The sequence below is a fragment of the Vombatus ursinus genome, unplaced genomic scaffold, assembly GCF_900497805.2.
Source record: "Vombatus ursinus unplaced genomic scaffold, bare-nosed wombat genome assembly UNPS02010304.1, whole genome shotgun sequence".
NCBI lineage: Eukaryota > Metazoa > Chordata > Mammalia > Diprotodontia > Vombatidae > Vombatus > Vombatus ursinus.
This window is the reverse complement of record NW_020950082.1, coordinates 1676622-1699975: the sequence shown is the minus strand read 5'-3', so window position 1 is coordinate 1699975 and position 23354 is coordinate 1676622. Positions and strand designations below refer to the sequence as shown.

Below are 23354 nucleotides of genomic sequence, written 5' to 3'. Positions count from 1 at the left end.
TATATATATATATATATATATATATATATATATATATATATATATAGGAGAAGAACCAAAAGGAGCTAAGGCATGGAAACCCAGAGAGGATAGAGTAAGGAGGATTAGGTGTAAGGTGATTAACAGTTATCACATGTTGCAGAGAGGTCAAGGATGAGGATTAAGAAAAGACCATTAGAAATGACAATTTAGAGATAGTTGGTAACTTTAGAAAGAGCAGTTCCAGTTTAATGATGAGAATGAAAGCAAGAGTGAAGAGTGTTTAGAACCAAGTGAGATCAAAGAAAGTAGATTCATTGATTGTAGCCTTCTCAAGGAGTTTGATCATGAAAAGGAAGTGACATATAGGTTGATAGCTACTGGGGATGGTCAGATCAAATAAGAAATTTTTAAGGGTGGAGGAGACATGAATATATTTCCAGGTAGCAGAGGAGTAGCCAGAAAAAAATGCAGAGACTGAAGATTAATGAAAGTGGGGATGGGAGAAGTGGTAATCTACTGGAGAAAATGGAACATTATAGAGTCAAGTGTGCATGTACAGGAATTTCCCTTGGCTAGGAAAATGGCTACCTCTTCATATGAAACAGAACTGGAAGAGATAATGGGGGGCTGTGTGTGAGAAATGTCTGAAAGATATGAAACTGAGAGGACAAAGGGAGTTCTGAGCAAGTGGTTTCAAATGTGTGTGTGTGTGTGTGAATTATGAGGGGAGGTTCCTCAAATGAGGGAGTGGGGAGGAGGAGCTTGCTGTACGAGGCTTGAGGAAAGATAGGAAAATATGAAATAGCCACTCTGCAAAGTGGAACAGAAAATCAACTAGTGAGAAGGAAAATGATTGCCTTGCTTTGGTAAGAACAAGTTTGAGATAAAATAACATAAAATTTTTGTGGATCCAGTCATCATAGTTTTGAAATTTCTTCTAGCTCCATCCAGTAGAATATAAATATGAACAAAGAAAGCAGATTGTGGGAATAATCTAGGATTAGGGTTTGGCAGGGAATGATGAGCAAGAGGACAAAGGAAAAGGAATTTGACAGTAGAAGATAATGTAGAACAGTATTTCATGGGGGTCACTAAACTATACATAAAAGTTTCCTCACAGGCCACATATTAATTTAGAAAGCACATTAACATTATTGACATTCTGGTATATTTCTTATTTTGTTAAATATTTCCCAACTAGTTTTTAGTCTGGTTTGGACTGCTTCTGGGAGTGTTGTGGACAGTGAGTTTGACACAGCTGATATGGTTTACCAAAGGGTCAAGATAGGAAAGGGAAGAGAGTACAGCTATTGCAGGGCTGATGATCTGAGAAAGAACTGAATGGGTGAGGAATTGACGATAATGATGAGAACACAGAACAGAGCTGTAATAGGCAAAAAGAGTTAAGGAACAAGAAAAGACTATTATCACATAAAAGAAATAGATTTCATGAACATGGAAACTAAACATGTATAGGTGATGGCACAATTGAGCATATGACTACTTGTTGTGGAATGGAGGAGTAGGCCACAGGAACTGAGTACATTGAAGAATGAGGAAGCTAAGGTATTTAAGGGAATATCATGATGTAGTATTGAAGTCCCCTAGGATGAGGGCAAGATTTGGAAAGGAGAGAGGTTATGAGCTATGCACTGAATTCATTGAAGAAGAAAGGGAAAAAGTCCTGGATACTGACAGATAATGAACACCAGGATTTGCACTGGATGATATATTTGAATAGTATGAACCTCAAAGGAAGAGAGATTGCTGAGTGATGATGGGAGAGATGGAATATGGAAGTCACATAGGGAATGAAAAGAATTCCAACTCTCCCACCATGTCCAGTGAGTTGGGAGGGTATGAAAGAAAAGTATAGCTACTAATAGAAAGTGAAATGATGAAATCAGGTTTCAACAGGAGGGCGTCAGGCATCAGGGAGTAGAGGATAATAGAAGGAGTGAGAATGGGAGAAGTTGAAAGGACATTTGTTAATTATGGAGTAGATATTCTAGAGGGCAGAGTAGGAGAGGCAGGAAGATCTAGATTTGGAAGTGCAGTGAGAATGGTGTAGCACTGAGAACTGAAGGAGAAAGTATTTAGGGTAGGGGATGGGATTTGTACACTGATATCTGGGGTTTTGGAATCACTGGGATAGGAAGAGAATAAAGGAATGAGAGTATGATAAACACTGAGAAGTGAGTCCAGCACTTTCTAGAGGCAGTGATGCCTTCCCTACATTGAAGAAGGCCCTGGGGGAACACAGGTTGAGGAAGTCTTGTTCCAGGGTTGAATAGGTCTTGCCAGACTAAATTTATTTTCTTTTTTGTCAAAGAGGATAGTTTTCCTAAACTTTAGCCAAGAAGTTAACAAAATGTATTATTCTATTCTTACGAAAAGGAGAGAAATGAACTAAGTAATAATACAGTAAGAATGGATTGAATTGTTGACTAAAAATAGCTGCTCAATATTCAACTAGACAGGAGGTCTTCAGGGGAATGTCCCCAGGAATCTGTGCTTGACTCTGTACTATTTAACATACTTATCAATGACTTGGACAAAGGCATATTATATTCTTATTTCATTTGCAGATGATACAATGCTGGGAAAGGTAGTTAACATAATAGATGACAGAGGAACAATCTAAAAATACCATGGCAGACTAGAGCATTGAGCTGAATCTAATGAGATGAAATTCAGTAAGGATAAATTCAGTAAGGATAAATGTAAATGTAAAAAAAATTTAACTTCACAAATACAGAATCGGGGACTGATGGTTTAACAGTCATTTGAAAATTATCTGGGGGCTTTAGTGGACAACAAGTCTAATATGATTTAACAGGATGATGTAGCCAGAAATGTAATGGGAATCTTGTACTACATTAAGGAAAACACAGAATCTGGGAATAAGGTATCACCTCCTTATATCTCACTATACTCTGCCTTGCTTAGCCCAAGGCTTCTTAAACTTTTTTCACTAGTGACCCCTTCAATGCTTTTTAAACCACATCTAGAGAATTGTGTTCTGTTCTGGGAACTACAAATTAAGAACACTGATAAACTGGATATAGTCTCAAAAAGAGTAACCCTAGATCACAAGTAACATCAAGTCCATGTTATGTCAGGATAGATTTAAAGAAATGGGAATATTTAGTTTAGATAAGAACAGATTCAGTTAGGATACAATGGTTGTGTTCAAGCATCCAAAGGCCTACCAGGCTGAAGAGAACAGATTTGTTCTGTTTGGCACCAGAGGACAGAATGAGAAAAAATGGGCCGAAGTTACAAATAGGCAAGTTTTGGCTTGATGTAAAAAAAATTCTTAATAGAACTATCCCAAAGTGGAATGGCCTACTTTGGCAGGCAGTAGAGGTTGAGGAAGTCTTGTCACAGGGTGGCCTACACTAGTGAAGATCATTTGAACAGCTCTTGACAGACTAAATTTATTTTCTTTTTTTGTCCCTCATTAGATATATTCAAGCAAAGTCTAGACAACAATTTGTTGGGTATGTCACAGAGGATGGGATTCCATAAATGTACAATTTGGACCAGACAGCCATTGAGGACCTTTTTTGCACGAAATCATAAATCTTTTAAACTACTAAGGAACATGTTATTATGTTAGAAGGTCTCTCTATATTTTAAAGTATTAGTTGTCCCCTTCCCTCTGCAGACCAAAATGACTATGAACAAATAAGTGGAAATGAAATATTCCAGAGATTGAACAAAATCAATATTAATTTGCACAGCTAGCCAATCAAACCCATCAAACAAAACCTGTGCTTCATAATTTGTTGACATGTGGAGAGCAGACACGCAAAGTGAGACACTCTAGTGTAACTGAAGCCAGATGGTTTATCACAACCACTAAAAGGATAAAGTGACTAAGAAATCCTATCACAAAAGGCTTTATCAGCATTATATTTTGTAGCAATGTCAATTAGGGGAATTTAAGCTTTTAAAAACAGTTTTTAAAATGTATTCCCCTTTCAGTAAAATGAATTGGATAAACTATAGCAAGTCAGGATCCATTTCCAAAGGGATTTGTGACTAAAATAGGCAGATTCAAAACCAGAAACAACAAATGCTAAAGAACGTGGCATGGTCTTCATTCATTCCTTTAGGAACATGGAATGTCAGAACTGGGAGGACCTACTAAATCACATGGTTCAGTGTCAAACTCAAATTTTGACTACTAAATTGTACATAAGAATCCTTGCAGGCCACATATTGACTTAGTTTTGAAATGTAATGTTATCTATGATGCATTATATTTTTATTTACTTTTCTTTTCATTAAATATTTCCCAATTACAACTTAATTTGGTTCAGATCACATGGGTGATGTGGATCATAAGTTTGATACCTCTGATCTAGTCCAACAATCTCATTTTCACACAGGTATATTAAGGCCTAGAGTGGGGGAGTAATTTGCCTAAAGAATCCAAGGTACTAAATGAATGAGCTTCAATCCAAATCCTCTCCAAATTCAATACTCTTTCTATTATACTACCCCTGTATGAAGTATTTTTTTGGGAAGAATTATTATTTAAGTTCTTCTATAGAACTGATTTTTTTTCTTCTCAATATATTGGGCCACATTCCCCCTGAAATTCAATGAGGCAGATTTTGAAATTATATTAACTTTTCTTTATATCACTGGAGTCTAATATAATAAATGACTACTTCAATGCCCTCAAATGAAGTCCTTGTAGAATTGTAGGAAAAAAAAACATATTGTCATCTGCTTAAATGATGATATATGGCTTCTTACTTATTGGTAATGAGAACAGGGTGGTTTCCAGGCAACCAATTTGCCTGTCTGTTCAAAAGGAGAAGGTGATAAGCACTTCCCTATAATGTCTTACAAGCAGGGTGGTTAAGGCAAGCCCTATCAAAGGATGAGGAAGTCAAGTTTTTAGATGTTATCTATTGCTGAAGGAGGTATCTTTTGAGATTGTGTAAAAGGTAAAAAGGACAAAGTAGAAGCAGAAAGTCCAGTAGATGGCAATTTGGTTTTGATAGCATAGTCAAAAAGACCATCAGGGACAATCTGCTGTTCATTTCCCAAATAAATAAGAGCACAGTTTACATAATAAATACCCATTAGCAAAATGGAAGACAGACTCATCATGTGTTTTGTATCAGGCCAAAAAAAAATTCTTCTTAGCCATAGAAGGCAGAATAGTAATTAAAATAATAATAACTCACATTTATAACAATCATAATTAGAATACTAACAGATCACCTTTCACATGAGATGGTTTCTTAAGAAGGTAGGAAGCTCAAATATTACTATCCATATGTTAAAGGTTAAAATAACAACAACTAGGGTATTAAGTGATTTGCCCAAGGTCATATAGCTAGTAAATGGTAGAACTAATTCAAATCACCTAATTCTTGTTACTATATCACTTTTACAGAAAGAGAGAAAACAGGACAGAAATGTATCATGGGATCAAAGATACTGAGCCAAAAGGAACCTTGTAGACTACTGCCCTTATTTTATAGATAAAAAATAAAAAGTTAAAGACTTGTCTGGCATCATACATGTAATACGTGTCAGAGGTAGGATTTTAACTCAGGTGCTCTGATCTGCTCTTTGCATTATACCATATTCTGGAAGTCTAACCTACAAAAATTTGATTCTATTAAGCCATGTTTTTTTTTTTCCCTCTAAATATTAGTTTGCTTAAAGGGGATATGAAGAAAGGCCCACTGGGACATTAAGTTATTTATTTTAAAAGCAAATACTCATTTATCAATTGCACTGAAATTTTATCTCAGGGTGAAAGGTTGAGGCTTCCAGCAAAAATAGTTAAGTTAAGATTAAATAGTCATTTAACTCCCTATAACTGTTTCATTGAAAACAGAAAGACATGGACATAGAAAGAGCACCACAATGAATTGGAATGGGGAAATCCAAGGAAAACTCATAATGCGTCATATTTCCAGTTCAGGTCAGCATAGGAAGACAGATAAAGCAATTTAGTACTGTGCCCAAAAAGTCACTAAACGGTGCCCAAAAAGTCACTAAACTGTGCATATCTTGCACCCAGAAATACCACTACTAGGATACAATCCAAAGAAATCAATGAAAGAGAAAAAGGACCCATACTGACAAAAATACATATATCATCTCTTTTTGTGGTAGTAAAGATCTGAAAAAATAAGAGGGTGTTCATCAACTGGGGAATGGCTGAACAATTATTCTATTGAATGTAATGAAATATTATTGTGCTGTAGGAAACAATGAAAGAGAACGTGTCACAGAAATCTGGGAATTCATGTACAAATTGATAAAGAGTGAAGTAAGTAGAACTAGGAGGGCATTTTCTGCAACAACTTCATAAAGCCAAACTACTTTTAAAAAATATTTTGATAATCTCAGTGACCCACCATGATTCCAGAGGACTGATGATGAAGCATAATATCCACTTCCTGACTGAGGTGATGGACTCAATATGCAGAATGAGACAAGATTTTTTTGAATATGGACAATGTAAGAATTTATTTTTTTAACTGTGCATGTTTGTAACAAAGGTTTTGTTTCCCTTTCCTTTTTCCAAAGTGGGATGTGGAGGTGGGAGGGAAAGAAAAAAAAACTGGGGGGAGAGGAGGCAATCAGGGTTAAATGACTTGCTCAGGGTCACACAACTAGTGTCTGAATCCAGATTTGAACACAGGTCCTTCAGATTCCAGGGCTAGTACTCTGTCCACTGTACCACTTAACTGGCCCAAGAAAAGATTTTGGTTAGTTAAAAACAATTTTTTAAGGAAATAGAAGAGGCCTGTTATATAATCTAGCTTAGAAGTTTTGAAAGTGATCTGGAGAGTCCTGGAAACAGTGGAGTACTGAAGCCCGCTTGTACCTTCTTGTTAGAGCTGATTGTTAATTTTGTGAACCAGTTATTAAGCACAGCCAATGTTTGGTTAAATCAGCTCCTTTATTTAAAAGAAGTTGTATCAACCACAGCAGAATATATTTTCAATATATGACTGTATATTTTTGATGATTATGGCCTTAATAATATGGCCTTGCAAATATCTAAATATCTAAAACAAATTCAACAGCATTTATGATGACACTAATACAGTACTGGGAAGGAAGTCTGGAGTGGCCACAGAGTTGTTAAAAAATTTTTCTAAACTCATCATTTGCCACTGTTTAAATCAACGGTATCAAACTCAAATGGAAAGAAATCCCCTCAGGTCAAATACTGACTTAGAAAACCACAAATTAACGTCATTTATGTTATTTATTTCTTAATGGAAAAAGGAGGACCCGAGGTTTGACCCTTTTCCCACCAAAAATCAGTTTCACAATGAACATACATGGTAATTATTTATCCAGTCAATAGCAAAATTGCAATTAGAGAAAGTATACATAGGAAAATATATACTAGACAATACAGAGTAAAGGAGCTCTCCCATTGGGAATGAGATAACAGCTTAACTGACAGAGAAAGACTCCCAGATGTCACTGATGGGGTAATTCCCTTAAGTCTCTAATGCAGCACATTGGGGATAAGAACATGACGGAGACTGTTAGCTCCTCTCATGTCAGCTTCTTCCCAGAGTCTTATTTTCCCATCACCTTGGTATTGTTCATCTTCTCTCTAGAAATGGAAACCAGAAGCACCCAAAGCCTCTACAGAGCTTGAAGAAACTAGAGCTACAGAGTAGGCCATTGACTTCAGTGTCTGGAGAGACTGAAGACCCCAAAAGAGAGTGAAGCTCTCCTTTCTCTCAGTCCCAACAACTCTGTTCTGCTCCTCATGAGGCTCAGGGTACTGATCTCCAACAATGAGGAGAAAAAACCATACCAACAGACTTTGGAACTGGAGCTACACTAAGAAAAATGGTGATTTTGTAAGAATAAAAATGATTTTATAACATTTTCATAATGAAAATGAGCCATTTGCTTCATATTTAAGCTGGAACAGTGAAATATTAAAATTTTCCTATTTTATAAAATGCATGAAAGATTACTTAACCTTGCATTTGATTTCAAAAATCTTCGCAAATATCCAAGAGTTTCCAGATGTTTTCTACAGCCAGTTGAGAAATTTAAGAACTGTTTTAAAAATCATACTTAGAACAAGATTCTGACAATGTGGTAACACATTTTCTGGCTGAAAACACCAAAGAGTATTTCAATCTCTGTGGCTTTCAGCCTCTCTGTTTTTTCTTTATCTCAATAGTCACAGAAGTTATTTCTAATATCAACCCAAACATGAAAACTCCCTACTTTCCTCATATATTTTCTCACAAAATAAAGTTTTTACAGATCAGTCTGACAAAGAATTGATGGGAAATGTATAAATGAGATATTATGTGTGCAAAGAACTATAAATATGCAAATTATAATGTGATAGGAAGGAGAAAAATTTCAACAGTTGAGATTCATATGTCATGATAATCACAAGGACATGGAAAAGTTGTAAGGAAGAGATATTGAAGTCCTCTAGTTGAAAAGATAAGAAAAAAAATACTTCAATGCAAGCCATCTGAATTAAAAGACAAGCCTAATATATATTGATGATGATAATAATAATAAACATTTAAATAGCATTGTAAGAACTGCAAAGCACTTTGCAATGATTATTTCATTGATCCTTCCCAACAATCATGGGAGGTAAGTTCTATTATTGTTCCCATTTTATAGATGAGGACACTAAGGCAGACCCAGAGTTACACAGCTACTTAATTTCTGAGGCACAATTTGAACTCAAGTCTTCCTGACCCCAGGTCCCCTGCTCTAACCACTGAGACACCTAGCTGCCTCACATATCATAGTTAACACCCAAGATGCAGGTTGTTCATTCAAAGTTAAATAATTTGGGTTTTTTTTTGTTTGTTTGTTTGTTATTGTCTTTGTATCCCAAGTCCTAGTGTAGTGCCTGACACATTCTCATTACTATGTAAGTATCTGATGACAGTTTGCTTGATTAATGGGTGATCATCTTCATCTGTAAAATGAAAGGATTAGTTAGACTGAATACTCTGCAAATTCTCTTCCAATGATAAATAGATGATGCTGGAGTTTTGGGACTTGCTAATGACATTGAATTCCCTTAAACAAATACAAAAATCTATCAAAGTCTGCTAGCTTCTTGACCCACAATTCTTTCTCAGATTCTTCTTGCTTGAATCAAGTACACATAAAGCTCATGACTTGGTCTCCAAAGTTTCCGCTCTGAATCAGCTCTGGTCATTATTCCAGCCAATGCAGCAGATCACTAACTTTGACAAAATTTTGAGATACTCTGACTGAGCAGGACAAGATCGAGAGGGATGTAAAGAGCCTAGAAATATCACCAAAATTTCTAGATTTTTTTACAGAAAAATTTAGCTTCTCCATGATTTTGAATTGTTTTCTTTTATAAGATAGAAAATAACTACTCCTATATTATTCCTAATGTATGAACTTAAAAAAAAATATTGGATTGAGAAGAGCATGGCTAATAAAGTTACTTTAGGACAGAGCTCTTAACCTTTTTCATGCCATGGACCCTTTTGACAATCTAGTGAAACCTACGGATTTCTCAGAATAATATTTTTAAATGCATAAAATAAAATGAACAACATTAGTCTATAAAGAATCAATAAACATTTATTAAGTTCCTCCTATATGCCAGGCACTGTGCTAAGCACTGAATCACAAAAAGAAACCAATTATATTAAAAACAGTTATCAAAAATTCACAGATCTTAGGTTAATAACCTATTCCTTAGAGGGTAGAATAATGGAGAAGTTAGTCCAAAGTAAAACAAGGATATACAAAAATACTTATAGTTCTTTTGGGGGTGGCAAATAATGGGAATCTGAGTAGAATGTTCATCAGTTAGGGAATGACTAAAGAAATTATGGTTATATGAATATGTTGGAATATTTTTATGCCATAAGAAATAATGAAGAGTGATTTAGAGAAAAGGGTGATATCACAAGCAAATTAAGAGAACAAGGAGCAGTTTACTTGTCAGATCTATGGAGAAGAGAATTTATGACCAAAGAAGAGATAGAGAGCACTACTAGATATAAAATGGATATCTTGGTTTATATATATTAAATTGAAAAAGGTTTTGTACAAACAGAACCAATGCAACCAAGATTTGAAGGAAATCAGAAAACTGGGAAACAATTTTTGTATCAAGTGTCCCTGATAAAGACTTCATTTCTTAAATATACAGAGAAATTAGTCAAACTTAGAAGAATACAAGTCATTCCTCAATTGATAAATAGTCAAAAGATATGAACAGGCAGTTTTCATATGAAGAAATCAAAGCTAGAGTCATATGAAAAATACTAAATCACCACTGACTAGAGAAATGCACATTAAGGTACTACTTCACACCTATCAGATTCGGTAATATGACAGAAAAGGAAAACAAAATGTTGGAAGGAATGTGGGAAAAACACTACTGCTCCACTGGTGGAATTGTCAACTGATTCAAGTATTCTGAAGAGCAATTTGGAATTATATCCAAAAGCAAAAAAATTGTGCAGACCCTATGATTCAGCAATACCACTACAGAGAGGGTGAGATACCTATTTGTACAAAAATATTTATAGCAGCTCTTTTTGTGGTGGCAAAGAATTGGAAATTGAAGGGATGACCATCAATTGGGGAATGGCTGAGCAAGTTGTGGTATAGGAATGTAATGGAATACTACTGTGCTCTAAGAAATGATGAACAGGCTGACTTCAGAAAAACCTGGAAAGACTTGCATAGATTGATGCCGAGTGAAGTGAGCAGAAGCAGCAGAACGTTATACACAGTAACAGCCATGTTGTTTGATGACTAACATTGGTAAACTTAGCCCTTCTCAGCAATGCAAGGATCTAGGACATCTCCAAAGGTCTCATGATGGAAAATGCTGTCCACATTCAAAGAAAGAACTACGGAGTTTGAATGCAGATCGAAGCATACTATGCTACTTTTTTTCTTCTGTTTTGTTTTGTTTCCTCTTTCTGGTGATTCCTCCTATTGGTTCTAATTCTTCCTTACAACATCACTAATGTGAAAATATATTTAATAGGAATGTATATGTAGAGCCTATATCAGATTGAGAGTCATTTTGGGGAGAGAGGTGGGGAGGGAGGGGGAGAAAAATTTAAAACTCCAAAGCTTATGGAAGTGATTGTTGATAAATCAAAATAAATTTATACAAATAAAAATAAAAAACATACATATATCAATTCAATTCAATAAACATTTATTAAGTGCCTAATATGTTTTCTCTATATATTTACACACACGTGTTAGTGCGTGCGTGTGTGTGTGTGTGTGAGTGTGTGTGAATGTAGGGTTTTTTGTTGTTGTTGTTGTTGTTGTTGATTAGTTGTTTTCAGTCATGCCCAACTCTTCCTGACCCCTTTGGGATTTTCCTGGCAAATATACAAGAGTGGTTTGCCATTTCCTGTTCCAGCTCATTTTACAGATGAGGAAACTGAGGCAAACAGGGTTAAGTAACTGGCCCAGGGTCACATAGCTAGTAAGTGCCTGAGGCTGAATTTAAACTCAGGTCTTCCTGTCTCAAGGCCTGGCTATCTATCCACTGCTCCACCTAGCTGACCAAATACACACACACTCACACTCACACACACACACGACACATGACACAAATATATATATATATGTACATATATATATACACACACATATATTTATGTATATGCATATGTGTATCTATCTCTATTCTTTTGAATGGGGCCAATGCAGAATTTTGTTTTGTTTGACTATACACATTTGTAAGAAAGGTTTCTTTTTCTTTCCTTCTTAAGTAAGGAAAGGCATACATAGGAGCAAGAGAGGGTGGATTTTTACTGATTAAAAAAAACACTAACTAAAAAAAACCTCTACTTTAGGGTATCTTTCAGGTTTTTTTTTTTTTCCTGTCTATTCCGCTACACCTTTATAAATATTCTAGGGGGCCGGTCAATGAGGATCTAGTCTGTGGGTATGATTAAGGTGAAATAAGAACAAAACCAGAATAAAAAAAATCACAACCTACTATGCAGAGTTCTATGCTACAGCAACTGAGAACATAAAAGAAATAGAAAAATACTTTTAGAATATAAAACTTCTGAACAAACAGAATAGTAAATATAAATCCTAAATAATTCAATTTCAGAAAAAGAAATCAAACTCACAGTAAAGGAATTTGCGAAGGAAAAAAAAATTCCTGATCTTGATGAATTGATTTGCTGGAGAATTTTATCACATTTTTAAAGAACAGTTAGTACCAATATGACACAAAATATTCTCAAAAATTGAGAAAGCACCCTACCAGAATCCTTTAATGGGATAATTGTAGTCCTAGTATTTTAAATTGGAAGGATAAAGCACAGAAGGAGAACACCTGACCAATATCATTAATGAACATCTATTCAAATATTTTCAATAAAGTCCTGGCAGACTATAGTAACTAATCTAAGATGTCACTCATTATGGCTAAATGTGATTTGCAGCAGGGATAGAAGGATGTATAGATAAATACATAATTAGCATTAAGAAAATAAGCAGCATAATTCAATATGATTTTAATCATATTAATGCAAAAAACACCCTTAAACCATTTGATTTTCTCAATAGATACAGAAAAAACCTTAAAAATACAACAATCATTTATGCTAAAAATACCATAAAGTATAGGCATAGAGGGACATTTATAATATTACAAAAATCATCTCTCTAAAATCTGAAACAAGCATTGTATGTAGTAGAGATACATTTGAACTAGAATCAAAATATACCTAGATAATAATAGCACTAACCTTCCCAGGGCTGTCATGAGGATAAATGATATTATATTTGTAAAATACTTTGCAAACCTTAAAGTATCATATAAGCTATTGTTTTTATTATACAATAAATACAAGAATAAATCAAGGATATCCAGTCTCCCCCACTATCTTTATTTGTTGATGACATGAATGGTTTACTTAGAAAATCTTAGGGAATTAGCAAAGATACAAAATGAGACAACAGCTTCCATAAAGTCATAGGCTACAAAACAAATCCTAAAATCAATCATATTTTTATATGACAATAATAAATTCTAAGAGATAATAATAGAAAGAGCAATTCCATTCCCAATAACAAAAAAATGTATAAAATATTTGGGGATCAATTTATCAAAGCACACAAAATATTTGTACAGATTAAGTTAAAAGTGTTCCACAAAGAAATAATTAAAAAAAAACATAATTAGCTGTAGAAATATTCATTTCCCATGGCTAGGCCATGCCAATATAATAAAAATGATAATATTACCAAAGTTAGTTTAGAGCTTTGATGTTATACCAAATTATCAAATCTATCTATTTACAGGACTTGATAAAATAATAACAAAATTCATTCTGAAAAACAAAAAACTGGGATATCATGGGAAATAATGAAAAGAGGTACAAATTAAGGAAAGATAGCACTCCCAGACGACCAATGGTATTATGAAGATCAGTCATCAAAGCCTTCAAATACTGGTTTAAAAAAATAGGTAGCTCAATGATAGGTGATAGGTAATTCAAAAATAGGTAATCTAGACAAGGGAGAATCACGAAAAAAATGTAACTCAACAACACAGTATTTGATAAACCAGGAAACATAACTTACTTAGGAAAGAGCACCTAATTAAAAACAACAACAACAACAACAACAATGAACAGCTGCTGGGAAAATTGAAAAGCAGTCTGACAGAAACTGGGCTTACACCATATTCCACAATACATTCTAAATGGATATGTGAACTAAATGTTGCATATCATATTATAGAAAAAAAATTGTAAGAGAAGCAGGTCATATGCCTTTCATAGCTATAAGTATTTTTTAAGCAAGAGAGATAGAGGCAATTGTAGACAATAAAACAGAAAATTCTGATTACATGAAGCTGAAAAGATTCTGCACATGATATCTAAGATAAATAAACAAAAGATATATAAATAGAAGACCAAAACTATTCCACAACACATAAATGGTCAAAGGATATGAACAAATAATTCTCAAAAGAATCACAAACTGAAAATTGGCAAAGATGACAAAAGAGAATTGTCCATTTTGGAAGGGTTGAAAAATATTGGTGCATTGTTGCGTGGTGGAGCTGTGAATCAGTATAACTATTTTTGAAAGAAATTTGGAATTCTTCAAATAAAATGTGTAAAATGTCCATACTTTTTTTGTCTTTTTTTTTCTATGTATCCATACCCTCTTACTCAGAGATTCCAGTACTAGACCCCAAGGGGGACATTGTTAATAAGAACATTCCCACATGCAGGATATTTATAGCAGAATTCTTTGTGGTTGCAAAAATTGGAAACAAAGTAGATATACATGAGTTAAAGAATGGATAAACCCATTGTGATTTGTGAACGTACTGGAATATTTCTGTGCTGTAAGAAATGGTGAGTATGATGAATACAGAGAATTAGGGAATAATCTACATTAATTGATGTAGAGTGAAGTAATCAGAGCCAGGATAACAACATATACAACTACAGCAATGCAAACAGAAAGAACCTCAAAATAAATCAAAAATCAAATGTTGTAAAATTGCTAAAAAGAAGCATGGCTCCAAAGAAGAGATATGAGGAGACATTCCCACCCAAGGATATAAAATGTTTATCGACTGGATGTCTGAAAAAAATATACATGACACACTTTTAAGCTTAACCTACATTAGTAATATTTTCCCATTGGTTTCAACAAAATAATAAATCAAACCTACTGATTTCTGAGTTGTAAATGTTTGCACTGAAAATTTAATATTGGGCTCTCATGAGCCAGTTTAAGCTTGCTCAAGCTGGCACACCCCTGCCTCTTTTGTAGAGGTGGGAGGTCCACAAGTTTGGTATACCACATTACACATATTTTCAGACTTTTTTTAGGGCATATTAGCTAGTTTACTCAATTTTCTGTTACTTCTATTTTTATGTTTTAAAGAATATTATTTGTCAAATGGGATGGGGCTGTGGGAGGGATACTATGTGAAGCTTTGATGATGCAAAAATATAAAATATATCAATATATATTTATTTTAAAGAAAGGACTCTTGACTTAGGGGATCTTTTAGTCCCATCAAATTCTGCTGCATTTTTATGAAGATAACTTGGAATTAGCCAATAATAAACCAGTCCATGGAGCTTACTTGGATTTGCCCTATGCAGTGGGTTATATATAAAGCATGAACACTATTCTCTGCCTGTTGTGACTCCAAAATGCGGAATTGTGAGAAGCCAATTTCCAGTTATAAGTGAGCCCAGAGAAGGCTCTATTTTACCATGGCCTTTAACCTTTATAGTACTTAGCAAATACAGTACCACAAACTCAGTGTTTGTACAGTATTCATGGAAAGTCTCCCCATAATGATTTGACATAGAGATATTAAAAGAAAAGAACTTTAAAAAACTGGGGTAATGTTGAATTGTTCAATGTACAAAATAAACAACTTTAGTTAAGAAGAGTCTTTAAAAATACTCTTGCCTAGTCACTCTGAATTTCTTCTCACACTGTATATTTGTACACATATTCCAGGTTTGTTTTTTTGCAATTTATTTCTTCCCCAATACAAATGGTTCCCCAGATAGTTCATTCATTGTTTCTGTCATAGACACTTCATATTTTTGACAGCAGAAGCTTACCTAGAAATTTAATAATTGGTACAATCCTGTTTTGCTTTATATTTTCCTTCCCAAATGCCATTTTGAAGTAAAAATATAACTTCATTTCAGAAAAGCAATAATGGTCTTGAAAACAAATGAAAACACAATACTGTCAACTTTCTGCCTTGAAACATTACTTTTAGAATGTATATGTGGTTTACTTATTTTTCTTGCTGTTAGATATAATCATACTAGATTTTTTGTTTTGCTTGATTTTTATAAAACATGTATTTTTAAAAAGCATGCATTTGAATTAAAATCTTTGCAAATTGTTTCATCTTTCTAAGAGACATTAATATAAACTGACAACTTTAGAAAATGCATGATTACTTTTATAATTTAATAGTAGTACAACAAAAGGAATTAGTTGTTCATAGATATTGTCTTATCACAGTCTTATTAAAGAGCTTTATTTTTATTACTGATTTTTGTTCTCTTATCTTATGTGTTATTTCTCTCATTTGGTGGAAATGATTAAAAAGCATAACAAGGCTTGTAGAAAAAAAATGTTATCATCTTAAAGTAGATGTATATACCTTTCTGATGATTTGTCCAGGGTGTTTTTCTGTTGGTAGAACATCTATCATACTTAAGTATGTGTATGTATATATGTAATAATGTATGTAGGTTCATTTGTTTAAACTTCCCAAATGTAAAAAGGAAAAGATTAGTCTTGCTATTATGAACAGAATGAGATTTTTACTACATTCACTTTTTTTGGTAACTGATTGTTGTTTTAATAAAACAAATTGTTTTTCATCAAGTATGGTGGAGTATCATTCTGTCATACCACCAGACCACATACTGCAATATGGCTTCCAGGTCAAACAAGCTAGAGAGGACCATAATGATTAAGACTTTTCCATTTACCCCTGTATAGAACCACAGGAAGTGATTTTCCTTCCCTTTTTTTATACTTCATTGCCCTCCAATGATGAGATAAAGAAGTATCCCCAGAGGTTACTGTAAGGCACTTTTTCTTAAAAAAAAAAAAAAGAATAAATACTGGCATTCCCAAGTAATAATGGTAATAATGATGAAGAGAAGTAATATGATTTAATGATTAAACAGTATAATGAAGATTAAAAAGTCTTATTTCAAGGAGACACTACATGATGTAGAAATATATTTTTCCAATAAAGAATCCAAATTAAATCAGTGTTCATAAGGGAACTTACCCCGGCTGAGTGTCAACTGTTACACAGTGATAGGTAAAAGTGCCAAACATTTGAACTCCCAAAATTCCATATAGAAGTAGAAAGAAAAGTAGGAAAATTGAAACACTCCAAATTTGCTCTCCTGAACGCCTAGAAAAATAAATATTTAATAATATATAAGATAGTGAGCTTGTTTACAAATAAAAATTCATAAAAGTTCATTAAAATTATGGATTGCAATACTTACTTCAAAATATTTGTTATCCTTGTTCTTGGTAGTTCAAATCGGAAATAAATACGGAATGCCCGGATCATAATAAGAGGCCTTGGAATCCTCAACATTCCCCAAGGTGACATCTGATCGACTATGTCAGCAATTTCAAATACCTGTAAATATGCAGTTATAGATTTTTTTCAGATTTCCCCTCACTTATCATATTTACATTTTCGTAGACTCTAAGAATTTCATCATTACAGAAAAGCTTGCATGTCATCTAATACAATCCATACCTAACCAGTAATCCTTTCTACATACCATCTTCAACAAGTAGCCAATTAGCCTCTACTAGAAGACAACCAGTGAAGACAAATTCATTGTCTCCCAAAGAATACCATTCCATCTGGGAGGAGGTAATGGTGTGGGGACAGTACAAATTATTAGAAAGTTTTGCAGATTATTTTCAAAATTAATTTAGTTACATATAGCACCCTGAATTTAAGTGAAATTGCTAAAGATAATTAAGAAAGGATCATTAAATACTGAAACTATCAAAGCTAAAATGTAGTTTTGTTGCATCATGACTAATTTGTAAAAACAACCATTATTGTAAAACTATAATTATTTTGTTTAAATATGAATAAATATGGACAATTCATAAAAGACTCCATTTTGATTGCTTAAGTCCTTACTAAAATGACGAGATTAATTTGAGTTCTAATTTTTTATCTATAAAGTTGCAAATCTAAAAGGTGTGGGAGGAAATGAGCTGAAAACTCTAGAAGGAAAAATATAAATAGTATCATTTGATTAAGAGAAGAAGATAAAGGAGTGTTCTAATAATGTTACTTAGCACCTTTATTCCAATTAGGATAAGAGAAGACCATAAATTATAATTATATCAGAAGAAAAATCAGTTTAAAAGTAAGGAAAGCTTTCTAGTTATGGAGCACTCCAATTAGCTAATAAAAGAAGCTGCCTCTTCCAGTTAGATATTTTTTTAGGGTGGGGTGGGGTGGGGGGCAGTGGAAGTGAGCCATTAGCTGTGTATTTTTTGCATTGATATTAGGACCTCTTAGAAAGGAAACACTCTCTACCAATTGATAGCTGTTCTGCAACTTAAAGTCTTTAATATTGTACCTGAGATACAAGGTTAAGTGACTTGCCCTACATCAGATAGTCTGAAAGTATCAGAAGTGCTACCTGAAGCCAAGTTTTCCTGGATAGTCAATGAGTTAGCCAATAAGAATTCTTATGAGCTTACTATATACCAAGTATGAGAGATACAAAGGAAAGTAAAAAAAGATCCTATCCTCAAGATACTCACATTCTAATGGAAGAAACTCCATGCAAATAACTCTTCACACAAGATATATACCATGTAAATGTAAGGTAATCTCATTTGGAAAATACTAGCAATGGGGAAGGTTGAGGGAAAGGGAATCATTTCCAGCAGAAATACCAGCTCTTTCATTCACTACTCCAGGCTGCCTTACCATCTATATCTTTAAAGCTGTATATAAATTAAACAACTAGTTTAATTGATGTCAATATAAATCATGTCTGAATACATTATGATAAACTAGATTACTTACTACTATTATTTAGAATAAAACTTTACTTTGTGCCCTTTTCAAATTGTATATTACTCCAATTTTCCTTAGAAGGAGCCTTGTAGAACCAATGTAGTCTTCCCTACCCTGATTTAGTTATGTCCATGGGGGTGAAAATAAGTAAGACTGTGTGAACTGTTTCCCATCAGGTTTCATCATTTAATATCCTAGAACTCAGAAAGATACCTAGCTTTTCTTCTTTTATTTGTTTTAATCTAATTTTTGATATCGTATGATGAAGCAAGGGAATGAATAGCAGTCTAATATGGGGAGGATAGACAGCCAACCTTGGATCCAGGATGACCTGAGCCACTTTGGTTATTGGATCATGGACAAGTCACTTAACTTTTCAGTGCTCCCAAGCAACACTTAAAAAAAAAAAAGCAGCAGAACAATGACAGATCTATATTGAAAGAAGGCCCTTAAAAAAAAAAAGAAACAAGGCCCTTCTCTCTAAGAGATCCTACACTGATGAATTCATAAGTCTGGACCAAAAAAAAAAAAAAGATGATGGGGGAAAGCCACTGTCTTAGGACTGATTGTAAATACTGTGCAGATAGTAGGCTAAAGTAACACACCAATTGAATAAAGGGCAGTTATAAGAGTGGGTTAAATTTCTCACTTCTATATTTCAAAAGAAAGGTAGTATTCACCAAACGGTATGCAATTAAATTTAATTGTTCATATTCTCAGAAAAGTTCCTTTTTATACTTCTATTTAGATAATTGTGTTTAAGAATAGGTAGGGTATATTTCTGAAAATGTGATCCTATAATTTAAAATTATTTAATTACCTGTAACACCAAAGAAACCCAAAGGCAAAAGACCATAAATCCATCAAAAACACACCAGCGATCTTTCACATAGGAATTATCACCCTAAAAAGAAATTTTGCACGGCATTATTGTCAATTCATATGAAAATGTTGCTGAACCTCTAGAAAGGAAATATTCAAATATCATGTATATCATTTATTAAAGTAAAGCTAGAGACAATTTTATTATCCATACTAAATAGACATTCAAAGACTCATTCCTAGGGTGGCAAATGGTAAATTCTGTTAGAACTCCTAAGCTGATTAAATACATGTAATTATGTTAACTCCTTTTCTCCTAAGAACACTTTCATCACTAGGTGAATTTTGAGGTTAATATCAGGGAAAAATATATCCATGGCATCTCTTTATATTTAAAGAAATAAGCCAAATGAAAAACTTGAAGGCAGCTCATTTCTTGTAACATTCTCCTCCTGCTAAGCTGAGAGTTTGCTGAAGCCAAATTACCCGAAGGAACCATTAAAAGAGTCCTATCTACAACTTTTAGGAAGGAAATGTAACCAGAATCCCAGATTTCATACTACAGAGGTCAGTCTTTAGTAAAATAAGGACGCGCATAATCTGTGTTGTGGAGAATAACAATTATAAAACTCACATTTGTTTTGCTCAAGCTAAGAAAGCAAAGAGAGGCAGAGAACAACATTTATTGAAGAAGGCCTTGGGTCAGCTATTTTATAGTGTGCTTGCTCCAATTTGGAATGTGTCTACATAATATATTTCTGAAAGAAACCCTTCTTTGCAATTATTTGAGATGAAAATGTTCATATGCTGAAATACAAGAATCTTTTCTTGCCTTAGACTGCCTCATGTGAGTTTTATGTTTTATGGAAGCATACAAAATCCTGGGCTTGATCAGATATTACATTCCCTCCCTTCACTGACCAAAAAAAAAAAAAAACCAAAACAAAACAAAATAGCACAGAATGTCAAGTTATTAAATAAGGTAAAGAATCTCTTGAATCTTTCCAGTGAAAGTCTTTTTCCCAGTCATTTTTAAGATCCAAGTTTATTTAAGATTCTTCAAAAGAAGATATTCAATGTTATTCAACAAAACACAGATTATTAAAACCTACATATTTAGTAAAAATATTGATTCATTTATTTTTCTTATAGATTTATGAGTCTCATTTCCAGCTGTCATAGCTATATTATTTTGATGCTCTCTGTTGCATGAGTCATTTTAAAAATGTATTGACCAATTAACATTCTCAAAATGATAAATTTTTTCACTCTGCTTCTTCTACCCCCCCCCCCCATATGTCTATTGGCTGGTTTTACTGTCAACAACTCAGATGACAGTTAGGAAATCGGGCAGAAGGTTTTAGAAGAATTGGTGTTTGTGCGTTTTGGGGTGACTTCTAAAAGGTGGGGAAAAAATAAAAGTTGGCAAGAGTGAAGGGGCCAGATGTGACAGCTATGAATGACAGGCAATGCTAAGGCCAGAGGTAGAAAAGAATATACCTAGAAAAGAGAGAGTGTATTTGCCTGACAGACTGATTTTGTAGATAAAGTAGGAAATGAACAAAAATGTTTTTATATTTTTGAGGCTGGTTTCATAATCTGATCTCTAAAAGAGATACTAAAAGGAGTATTGGTTGTTAAAAAGGAAATAAAGGAAAACCATCAGGAATTTCCAACACCAATGGAAATACTCTTTCTAGATTTTGCATTATCTAGGCCTAGATTGATGGTGACTACCATCACTGAAGAAATATCAAACCAATTGAATTAAGAGCACTTAGCAAATTTAATCCCTGTGCTAATTTCATACTCTTGTTACTTGCCTTTCTGCATAGGGTAAAAAGGTCTATAACAAAACAATCTCGTTGTACTCAATAGCCAAAGTCTGTTTTTGCCTACAGAAGAAGATACTCTACTAACATGTTCCCTCCACATCTACTCTTTTGCCTAGGAAATTCCATTTTGTGAGACAACTGATAATTTCCTATGATATATATTGCAAAACACATGCTATATTCTTATTTTACAAAACAGTATCTATGTCCATGCTTCATGACAGTCTTATTTTAATATTTCATTATAGAGCAGAAGTGACCCAGAGTTGTCAAAGACAAAGCCAATAAAATCCAATCTCTGACAGGTGGTACCAAGCTGAAATGGCTTTTAATACCAGCCCAGTGACAAGTAACGTCTGCTGCCTGTCAGTCAGCTTAGCTAAATATGGGAAGGAGCATCACCAGAAGGTTGGTCTAGGGGTGATGAATTTGGGTTTGTTTTTTTTTGTGACAACTGATGAAACATATAAAAATTTAAAAATGGCAATGCTCTGACACTTTCACAGTGAAGAGCCATGGAAAGTGGGTAGAGGGACCTACAAGTAAAATTAACAACAGCACTCTTTTGTGGTTCCAAAAAAGAAAAAAAATCTGGAAACAAAGCAGTTATTCATCAATTGGGTAATGAACCAATTTTGGTGTATGAATTGGATAAAATATTATTCTTCAATTTAAAAAAAATCCAGGAATATGAAGAATTCAGAGAAATTTGGGAAAACTTTTGAATTGTTGCAGAATAAAGTAAGCAGAAACAAGTGAACAATTTATACGGGAAGGAAAGGAAAACATCAAAAAACGAATCAAAACTGGATCAATGTAATCCAATCTTGACTCCAAAAGACTGCAGTAAAACATTCCTCCCCTCTCCCAGCAGTGAAATAGTAAGCTTTTTTTTGGTGGAATGGGGATACAAGTTATTAGCAGTCAGAGAAATCAGGAAAAGACTCATAAGCAAGCTCCATTTGAGCTGAACTTTGAAGTAAACAAAGGATTCTAAGAAACGAAGGTGTAGTAGAACAACCTGTACAGAGGCACAAAGACAGGAGGTAGAACACAGTGTGTGCAGTTTAAAAAAAGCCATTTTGTCTAAACCAATGATTGTGTGAAGGGGAGTAATAAGAACTGGAAATGACAGTTGATCATCGATTATTATAGCAGGTGAATGGCACAGTCAGATAAATGCTTTAATGTAATATCTGACCAAATCTAGGGTTTTATACACTTCCATTTAAGATGAGCACTTTGGAGGATGAATTACACTAGAAAGAAACTTGAGGAAAATCGATTGGGACACTTTTGCAGTAGTCCAGGAAAGAGGTAATAAAAGCCTACACTAGTGTGCTGGCCTATAAGTCAAAAGGGCAGATGTAGGAGATGTTGTGGAGAGTTGTTTTTTTTTTTTTTTTTTTTTTTTTTTACAAAGGAGAGTTCTTTTAAGCAGGGTAAGTACTATTTAGAAGTAGTGGCATGTAAAAAACAAGCAGTAAACCATTTTTTTAAGAAAAAAAAAGGGTCACTGGGTGTTTAGAATTACAAAGTCATTAGGCCATTAACAAATATGAACTTAGCTCTGGTTTGAAACTTTATCATTGGACAATAAAATTGATTTCATACACTACAGGAGAAGGCAAATGACCTCCCTATTGACATTCTTGTCATGTTTCCTGGAGAGGAACTGAAATGAGCCTATGATTAGGGTCATCATCAAGCATGTGGAACAAGGCCTTCCTTTTAATTGAGAGACAGGGTGTGAATGAGGCAAGACCAGACTGGGTTAGAATCAGTTTCTGTAGACTACCAAAATCTAAGATAAAAGTAGGAAGTCAGTTATTCAGGAGTTCAGAAGAGGAGGCAAGACATAGGGAGTGCAAGCTCATATGACCTCCTACCTATACTACAGAAAAAGTCTGCTGACTAGTCTCCCTGGCATCAGTTTCTCCCCACTCCAGTCCACGCCTCCCTCAACTGTCAAATTGGTCTTCTTAAAGTGCCCATTTTATCAGGTGGAGAGCCTTGTCCTCATTCAATAAACTCTAATGGCTCCCTATTACCCCCAAGATATATTTGGTTTTCAAAACCCTTCATAAATTGTCTTCTTC

The 23354-nt window shown here is 34.1% G+C and overlaps 1 protein-coding gene across 2 annotated transcripts in view; it reads right to left on the bottom strand.

Annotated features, from left to right (window-relative positions):
* NALCN (sodium leak channel, non-selective) overlaps positions 1 to 23354 on the bottom strand; it is a 502028-nt gene that overhangs the window by 440642 nt on the left and 38032 nt on the right. For both annotated transcript variants that reach the window (XM_027854084.1, XM_027854085.1), the window contains exons 3-5: positions 19419 to 19502; positions 17043 to 17182; positions 16817 to 16945 (exon numbers count right to left, since the gene is read on the bottom strand). In XM_027854084.1, the coding sequence (XP_027709885.1) occupies positions 16817 to 16945; positions 17043 to 17182; positions 19419 to 19502 (353 nt within the window). The remainder of the gene's footprint in view (positions 1 to 16816; positions 16946 to 17042; positions 17183 to 19418; positions 19503 to 23354) is intronic.